The following is a 10,086-nucleotide window of genomic DNA, read 5'->3' as shown; positions in this document are numbered from 1 at the left end:
AACAAATGTCTCTGACGTAAAGTAATAAGAGTTACTGTGGTTACATTAAGGAAAAAGAAACATAGTCAGGAGGTACCTTAAAATGACTCAAAGTTCACATGGTTTTGAATACCAGTGTCCTGAGAAAGTCCTGTTTTGTGACCCATCCACCACCCCGACCTGCCTCCTCAGCACATTGTGATCACAGCTTTCTAAAATACATGTGTTACCAACAAATTACTGTCTCTGGATTTAATAATGTACAAATGCAGATGCATTACTATTCGTAGGAAAGCAGTTTATAAGAACAGCCTGCCAGTCTACTCGTGCTCTCAATTTCACATACAGCCCCTCTGACAGTTGCACAGTTAATGTTTATTACATCTTCAAAATGACTCTAATATACCAAATAGCAGAAAATACCTGAGTTCTTCCTTGTAGCGTAGAAGAGTAAAACGCAAAATATTTTTCAAAAACGCAAGCTATATTGTGATAACTTTTACTCAAACTTCGTTTTGTTTTATTGCTGTTAATGTGCTGTGTTTAGTTTCATTGTTTTTTTTCATATTCACTGTGTATTTAAAGCAAAATTACCCTAAAGCACCCAAGGTTAGTAGCTCAGCCTGCAGCCTCCAGGCTTTACTTCCTGCTCTGTTTGACCAGATGTTCCACCTCCCTCATGAAGCGCAGGCAGAGCTCCTCGTGCCACGGCAGGGCGACACACTGCACAGCCACAGGCAGACCCTCACCTCCAGTAACGGCCTAAACACAAACAAAACATCCAGTCAGTCGACAATCGGCAACTAGAACCACCACAGGCTTCTGCCTCCACCTACTGACAAACTGTGAAACTACGGCTTTAAGAGCGTCAGGGGTGGATTATTTGTCAATGGACCCCTGAGCACAGTCACAAGAGCAAGACACACACTTTATAGTTGGTGAGTCTCTCTTTTGTGGAGCTGTTTTGCATATCTTAGTGGTCATACATCTATTTGTGGTTTTGGGTCTCTCTGTAATAGCTTTGTGTCCCTGTGAAGTAATTGAGTGTCTTTTTTGGTCGTTTTGAATCTCTTTGTGGTTGTTTACAAAAACTTTATTCTCCAAATGTGAAAATTTGCCATAAAATACATGCCTTAAAAACATACAATAAACACAAAAGCAATGCATTCCATGTAAAAAAGTATAAAAATAGGTCTCAGTAATACACATGCAAGCAACATTTTTTTTTACAATAAATAAATATTCATGTAGAACTAACATGCCGTGCAAACCCTCCACCCTTTCACTATGGGCCCTTAGGCCTGTGCCTGGTACGCTCGTTCAGTAATTCTTCCATGGTGCATGGTGTATATATATATATACACACAGTATATATTTAAAAACACCCTAAAAGTTTCACAAAGTAGTATTTATTAGATCTGTATAATATTACTACTACTACTACTGTATCATTTAGTATCAGTCATCTCTTACTGACACTTGTTTTTTACCTCTTTGAAGATCCTGTCAAAGAGGTCCTGATAATTGCCCTGATAGTGCCGGAGTTCCTCCTCATCCTCGGCCGTCACCGTGGAAACAGGAACAACACCAGCAGGGAAGGTGAGGAGGTTGTAAAGTCCCGTATAAGAAAGAGCAGCTGGATGGAAAGAAAATAGAAACAGGTTATTCACAGTGTTGACATATGTAAAGAACAATTCAGGCATCACATACGCATCATTGTTCAGTGTAACGTACTGGTAGCTTTGCCACAGTAGAAGAGGTTGAAGGCTGGTCCAATAATAGGGCACAGCAGCACGTCTATATTGTGTCTTCTCCACTCGGCAATCGTTTCCCGAATGTATTCCTAATGAAAACACAAGACATTTAAATGCCCGCCTGTGTGCATTCATACATGCACAGGCATCAATAGCTGACAGCCAAGGGCCCTGACACACCAGGCCGACTGTTGGCCGTTAGTCGATGTCCTGCTGTTCGTGAGTGTCTGTCGCCCCACTTTTTGTGATGTGTTCCGCACTGTTGGACAAGTCGACATTTGTCAGCTGTTTTATGTCCAATCCAGAATTTTGAATTAGCATTGGATCCCGCACAGTCTGTCAGTGAGAGAAAACACTGGGTCTTGGTTGCATGGATGCTGTGATCTCAACTCGACACCAACATCTAATGCCATTATTATAAGTCATGCCTCCACTACTAATACACACATATGACTGTTACTGCCACATACATAAACTTCAAAATTTGCATGTAATATTACACTCTGATAAATTAGATTTATTAATATTTATGTCTATTACTCTTGTTATGTTACACATTGTCACTATTATTGTTGTTGTGCATCTCTTCTTTCTTTCCCCCTCTCTGCCTCTCTCTTTTTCTCTTTTTTCTCTCTCTCTTTCCTATACATCATTTTGTCAGCTATTGTAATCTAATTTTTTCTTTGACATTTATTGCACGTCCGTTCTGAAAGAGGGATCACTTCTCAGACGCTCTTGCTGAGGTTTCTAACACTTTTTTCACCGTTATAGGGTTTTTTGGGGGGAGTTTTTCCCTAGTCGATGTGATGGCCTAAGGACAGAGGGATGTCGTACGCTGTAAAGCCCTCTGAGGCAAATTGTGATTTGTGATAATGGGCTTTATGACTAAAACTGACTTGACTCTGATTGGCAGTTCAGGTGTACAAGAGAAGAAATGGAACTGAATGAACCAGACAAACGACTAAAGTCAAAAGGTTGCAAGATAGAAACAAACAGGAGTTAAAATATTTTTCCAGCCATTGAGCTCTGTAGCAGAAATGATTTGTAATTGTGCGTGTTATAGTTTGCTAGCACACAATAAATATCCTTTGTGTTTTTTCAACACTGGATTCTGTTGTTAATGTGCTAACTGGTTAACTGGCGTCTTGAATATGTTATCGGTCATCTCGTTACACACGACCGCCGCCTGCTGGTATGGCGAGTTCTGTCACCTCACACATGCCAAACACACAGTGTGTTCAAGTGCAACTTTTTGAACAACATAACAGTCGGCTTTCGTCGCCACTTGTCCTTTGATGTCTGTTTGATGTGTCTGAGCTTTTCCAATACCTCAGCAGCAGCATGCTGCTTCCACAGGTCTGACACCGATCTAAAAAGACAGAAAGGACCAGTGCATTTGAGGTTTTATTACTCAGACACTGCATGAAATGCGTAAAATGTCAAAACAGAAAATGTCAACGTCAAAATGACTGTCTCACCTCACTCCACAAATCGAACTGAAGATGCGAGAAGCACGAGGAAACTTTGAAACACGAGCAAGACATAAACACAATGAGAATCAAATCACACAGTAAATTTTTCATCACATTTAAATAATCAATTCATACTCAGCGTCCTTAAGGTAGAAGTATATTTTCTTCAGTCTATATTTATGCATTTGTCACAGGAGGAGAAAACTCACCACGGGCTTAAGGAGGAATGACAGGGTTTTCTTAAGCCACTTAGGAAAAAAGTAAGGTAAAACCTGCTGTTTGATACAGGGGTCCAGAGGACTCCCCTTCCTAAAACAGAAACAACAAGGGATGGTGTCTGCTCAAATGGATGTAATACGGTCAAAACATTTCACACACAAATGATTGAGGTTATTAACAAGGACTACACTGATTAAACAGCTGACATCTTTCAGGGAACTCACAGTTTTTGACACAGGGTGGCAGCTCCGTCTGCCAAAACACCCTTTACCATCAGTTCATTTACAGTGTCACACAACCTCAGATGACTGTAGGGCACCAACTGCAGGCACAAATGACAAATAAGTAACTTCATTAAAAACATATAGCTCATATCAGATTTTTTCTGCGGCTGTAGATTACATAATTTGCGTGTGTCTGTGGGTGGTGTGGTCTTACAGTGTGCCCCGCTTGCTCTAACAGAGCTTTGACTTCTCTGATGGCTCTGACCATGCTTGGAGACCCCTCTGTGAAGCCGTCATTTTCTAGGTAACCGATCCTGAGAGGTTTGGAGCTCTGGTACATCTGAGGACAAGACATTTTAATTCTGTCAGTTTAAGTAGGAGACCTTTTAGTGGAAATGCACATATGTGGTTTCATTTATGGTACATAACTAAAAGTATGTGTGGATCGGAGCTTGGAGCTTTTTTATGCTTTAGTTTTCTTAAATTGAGGCACTGTGAAGGAGTTGGTGAGTTTACTTTGTGGGTTTCAAAATGTATGAACTTTATCTGCTCATAGTCCTGTTAAATTCTCCTTGTTTGGGTCAGTGTGTACTGCTTTGCTCACTGACAAGAGGGCCAAATACGGGACTTTTTTTCAGAATCACTGAACAGTACATACGTGGATTATGATGTGCCTTAAAGGGATAATTTTGGATTTCTTAAGTGGCCTTGAATGGGGTCCTTATCCATAGTCAGTGTGTAACAAAAAGTAGACTTCAGTCAGCACACCCCCAGTTCTGAGAAACAGGCTGGAGTCTGACATGACAGCTAAGCCATGTACTCCGATAAGTGTCGATAAGGGCAGCCGCAAAACATATTTAAGCCACCTAAAGAAAGTCCTACCAAAAAAAAAAAAAAAATCAACATCAGTTTAAGTGTACACTCAATTGAGAATATTTTGATAACTTTGCCTTTCCATCAAACGGTCTGTTATAATGGGAAACCATTAACAGCTTCAGTTTCCCATTTATGCTCTAGTCAAAGTCACCAGACTTTATTAACAGAAACAGTTAAGTTTAAGTTTAGTTTTAGCTCAATAGGACACATGGTTGCTGATTTACCGCTGGTTGTATCAGTTAGTTTGTGTTATTGTTTGACTTTGGTAAATCTTAACTGAGCCATTAAAATGCCAAAGTCACACATTAACACAAACATCAAAGCATTCATGTCAAACTCTGGCCTGCTTTGCCAAACTGGAGATGTGTTGACTGACATCGACTGTATGTAATACACTGACTATGGATAAGTATACCATACAACCCCACAAAGAATCTGTTTCCCTTGCTGTGAGCTCTCTTGCAGGCAGGTGCTCATTAGGGTAACTGGGAACACCTGAAAGTGTTCAGGTTATTTAAGCCCCTGAATGTTCACTCTGCTGCTCCTCGGTTTGCTTTAAGGTACCTTTACAACATATGCACACATGTTCCACTCCTGCACCTCACACACTACTGACACCACTGGTGTCCACATAGAGTAAATATTAAGTGAATCATTAATTTGGTCTGATTTGGTTTAATCTGATTAGATAAATATATTTTGTTTAACTCTGCTATGGTGTGTTTTTCCATTTTTGTTGTGGCCATTTGAGCCAGGTCATAAGAAATGCACATTGTACAGGTGAATTCAACTCATTATGTGATGAAGATGTGATGTTGAAACAGGAAAAAGACCTTCCCCATATTGTTGCCAGAAAGCTTCTCTGTATGCAGTGTCATTGCCCTGAACGTTCGGGACATTATTTACTTTCTTGTTACGATGACTACTACTTTTAAGTAAACAATAACATGTCATCTTATTTGTTTTATCTGTACAAAAATAAATGTTTGAAAATGACAATTCACCATTTTACGGGGGTTATGTGCTGGACTAATAATTAGAAGAGCCTCCAGCAAGTTACTGATCCCACACAAGAAATAGTACATTATTCCCTGTAAAACATTTCATTTATGTGCTGTGGAGGACACACCTGCATATTAAAAGGTATGGGTGGAACAGTGGGGTCCAAAGAAAACATGTCGTCACAGAGCAGAGCCTGCATACACACAGCCAGACTGTCAACATCCCTCGCCAGGGGTCCAGGGCAGGATGGAACTAATTTAATAAGAAACATTAGAAAAAGTAACCACATTTTTCAGACAACTCATGGAGTTGCAACATGAATGCAATGATGATAAAACTATAACTTACCTGATTTTTGCCCATGATAAATGGCATTCACACCCTTTAAACTGATCAAACAGAGAAATACAACGTTGCATAAACAAAGCATAGATGAAAGCGTAGGGCAAAGTGTCATGATTGTACAGGGATTATTGCACTGATTAGCAGAGACGCTCACCTTAGCCGACCTGGTGTTGGCTTCAAGCCACAGATCCCACAGAATGAGGCAGGAATACGGATGCTGCCAGCCACATCAGTGCCTATACCAAGCAGGGAGCCCCCAGCCCCAATGAGAGCCCCCTCCCCGCCGGATGAACCTCCGCTAGTCTTCTTGAGGTTGTGGGGGTTCAAGGTCTGCCCATAGATGGGGTTACCACAGTCATAGCTAGAGATGAGGTAATAAAAGAAAAACACACATAAACAACAATGATCACAACCTTTACACATGCAACTTTTATGTACATTACCATTTGTGTTGGACAAATATAGTTGCATTACTGCGCACGCTGTATTTAGTCAAGGGCTGCACTGAAAGGGTTTCTCCAGGATTTGTCTGATTTATGATTGAGCCTTTTGCCATTTTTTAAACACTGCCCCCGTGATCTCTGAAGGTACTGCTTGGTTTTATTCGTATCAGTACGTTTTCAGAAAATGTGCACAAATGTGGATGAAATGAGCACAGAGTGTGGACTGAAGGCTCCATCAGTGTCCGTATGTATCTACCGTTGAGCATAAATGAGACCTTACACACAGGAGGTGCTACTGGGAATGAGAGGCCCAAAGACTGGGCATGCTGCACTAAATCAACCTCGAGTAAGCAACTTAGGTAGCCCTGGTTTCCTGTCAGTTAATGGTAATTATGCTCAACAGCAGTGATATTATGCTGCATTACATCCCATGCTAAAAACACACCTGGTTGTGCTAGCGTTAGATCCACTTGCAGCAGGCTATCCCAAAGCTTTATTCCAATACCTTAAATGACATTCGGTGCAGCCCTAATTGTGTTGCAGTGTATCTGTATGATAAAGTAACTGAGAACTTATTAACCTTAACAGCCCTTGGGGCACGTTGGTCTTCACAAAGGGAATAGCTCCTTGTCTCTTCAGGACTTCAACAAGCACGCTGTCCTCCTGGGCCGGCTGATCCAGATTAATGAGCACACCGCAAGAGCAGTCGTGATTCTTGCATTGTAAAAACACAGGCAAAGAGAGCCGTGTTAGATAAAAACACAACAAACACTGCCACAATAGTTTCATGAGAGCATGGACATTTAACCCAATGTCAGTGTAGTTGCCATCAAAAATCTGTTGATTTAGTTAAAGATGATGGCAATACACAACTACAAAATACCTTGCATGCAATGTTTTCCTTGACGCTAACTGGAACTCCATACAAGAGACCTTCCTTGTTGGAGGCGGCAACTTTTTCCAGCTGGTCTAAACTCTCCAATATGATTCCTGTGCAGCAGTTCAGATCTTTGGTCACATCCAGAGTCTGTGAGAAAAAAAACAGAACTAACAGGTTCATATCTATGCACGTAAAACCTGAAAGTCAAGTAAGAAATGTTCAGGCAAGTAGATCAATATTTACACTTGGTGGCTGTGTGAAATGTACTTAAACAGATGACTGTGTATATAACTGTAGCAGGAGACATGCAAAAGTTTTCTTGTAATGAAACAAGTCCAGAAAATAAGAAATATGTTGGTCATAAACTTTAATAAGGTCAGAGTGTATGTACAGTTAATGTTTGAACTAGGATTTGGTTACTAGGTTAAGGGAGGGACAAGTTCTATCGGGAAAAAAAGATGATTTACTTGGCTGGTTTACCATGGTTGTTCTGTGTTGGTTTGTGATAAATGATGTGTGTTAATGTTGGTTCTGAACCTTTTCCATGTAAGAGTAAAACACGTCCTCAGGGCTCAGCGAGCCTTCCTGCAGCTTCTTTGTCAGCTCAGACAGGGACAGAGCCAAGATGTGTGCAGAGTCGATAATTGGATGCTAGAAGACAAACAGCCATACATTAAAAATGAGTTCACATACTAAACAATTATCACCCCTCATTAAAATAATCTAAATGTTATTCACAAATGACAAATATAGGGCAAATAATTATTTTGATTATCAGCTAATCTAAAGATCATTGTTAATCAGTTTTGCTTATAAAATGCGATAAAACTTAGAAATCAACATTATATAGAAGGTAATCGACTGATGATTACCAATTAAACTACACACTACAAAATCCATGACTTTTTCAAAACATTTATATGTTTTTTTACTATTTCCTTGACTTTTCCAGACCTGAAAAATGTGATTATGAATTTACATGACTTTTCAAGGTTTTCCTTGAAGGTATTTTTTTAGAGTTACAGTCCATATATTGTACCTGTCCGACCAATCACCACTGATTGCAGGCACAGCTACTGGTACACACAGCTTCCGTACCCGAGTGATATCACAATGTAACAAACAGAACAGAATCATTGATGAAAGTCTGGATCCAGCTATGGGGACGAGGCCTCCTTCATTCCCATGAGAGATGCTCATTGGCATATGAAGCAGAAAAATCGTTTTTTGCGGGTGTAGAATTGTGTACAATACCTGAATTTACTGGCCCATAGAGCATGCGAACTAGAGACTCAAGGCAGCTGAGCGTGGCCAAGTGTGCCCGAGTGGTTAACTTCCATCGGCAGTGTGACCTTACTGGCTTGAATGGCGGTCTAAAAAAATGAATCCTGCTGCTCATCTAGTCTTTTCAAATGTTATCTGACTGCATGGTTTAAATACAGATAGTGATAGAGAGACAAGTGAAACAGCTGACCAGTTAGAGCAGACTGGGCTTCAAGGAGGCAGGACACAAGCTCAGCCAGGCTGTTTTAAACAGAGATGCTACAGCGGAGGGCATTATGAGACACACAATGTGTTTTTTAAGCATTAAAGCATGCAAACCTATTCTAGTAGACCCCCTTAAACACAAATATGATGCTATTAATGAGCCTTTTTAAAGATCTGCATGAACCCTGGAGGCTGCATGAAATGTGATTGGCCTCTGAGGGCAGGACGTAGCAATAGGTCAACTGCCCCCAGTCTCCCTTTTAGTTGTTTTATCCACAGGCCATCATCTACTTATTATTATGGCCTTAGACAAATGATATATGAACAAAACCTTAAAATGTATGCACAAATATCTTACAATCTATACCTTTCATTGGAGATCGCTTAAATTAAAAGATTCCAATGTGGCCTTACTTGAAAAAACTATAGCATATAGGACATAATAATGTAATTATAGAAAACAACAAGCCTCTGAACAGCGGTTTATTAACTTTCCCTCCACGCACGCCCTCAGGTTTCAACTCTCACCGACTTCTTGTACTGGAGTACAGCTTGTTCCGCCCGCTGCAGGCTGTCAGCCCTCCGGTTTCTGGCTCTGCGGATCTTCTCCTTCATCTCTCGGTGGCTGCTGACCCTCTGCACCAGCAGCACCAGAGCTCCCACAGCGCAGGCAGCACCAGTCAGCACAGCTGCTGTCCAGCTGTCAAGCTTCGCTCCCTGAAGAAACTGCTTTACGTTTTCCATTATCTCCCCGTTTGTCTTCTCGTTCCGTGCACAAAGATGAACGATGTTTGACTGAGACTTAAACAAACAGATGTCGGATCATGGATGAGGTAGTTAAAGGGCTTGTCAGTGCTACAGCGTGAATAACAGGGTGGTTTATAAGTTAGGTTACATATTGATCAGGAGCTTCGAGACACATTTGCTGTAACAGCCATTGAAGGACCCGGATGATGCGTAATTGTTGTGTAATGACATTTGTAAGATAGAGGGCGCCAGTGCTGCCTCAAGTGCGTCATTTTCAGAGACCTTCTTAAACCTTACACTTTTTTTTCATAATACCAGTATTATGAAAAAAAAGTGTATATATATATATATATATATATATATATATATATATATATATATATATATATATATATATATATATATATATATATATATATATATATATATATATATATAGTGCTGGGCATAGATTAATTTTTTTTAATCTAGATTAATCTCACTGCAATCCTGTAGTTAATCTAGATTAATCTAGATTAAAATTATAGATTTGAATTTTGCCAAAGACATTCAAAATAATATCTATCTATCTAAATGATGAAAATGCATCACAAAATGCTTGAGAAAGCTGTTCTACTATAATATTTGATAAAGAAAAATAATGTTCCATAAGATTTA

The 10,086-nt window shown here is 40.0% G+C and overlaps 1 protein-coding gene across 1 annotated transcript; it reads right to left on the bottom strand.

The window, feature by feature from the left end:
- Positions 1-536: 536 nt before the first annotated feature.
- LOC121941427 (vitamin D3 hydroxylase-associated protein) lies at positions 537-9,626 on the bottom strand. Its single transcript, XM_042484232.1, has 15 exons — positions 9,211-9,626; positions 7,732-7,845; positions 7,198-7,341; positions 6,895-7,028; positions 6,026-6,232; positions 5,875-5,915; positions 5,654-5,778; positions 3,863-3,988; positions 3,649-3,746; positions 3,415-3,514; positions 3,212-3,255; positions 3,063-3,102; positions 1,714-1,822; positions 1,470-1,615; positions 537-741 (listed from the first exon to the last, which is right to left on the bottom strand). The coding sequence occupies exons 1-15, from the start codon at positions 9,424-9,426 to the stop codon at positions 619-621; spliced, it is 1,767 nt and encodes a 588-aa protein (XP_042340166.1). The 5' UTR covers positions 9,427-9,626; the 3' UTR covers positions 537-618.
- Between the last annotated feature and the right edge of the window lie 460 nt (positions 9,627-10,086).

Source organism: Plectropomus leopardus, chromosome 3, assembly GCF_008729295.1.
Source record: "Plectropomus leopardus isolate mb chromosome 3, YSFRI_Pleo_2.0, whole genome shotgun sequence".
NCBI lineage: Eukaryota > Metazoa > Chordata > Actinopteri > Perciformes > Serranidae > Plectropomus > Plectropomus leopardus.
The sequence above is the reverse complement of the archived record's forward strand: the minus strand, read 5'-3'. Positions and strand labels throughout refer to the sequence as shown.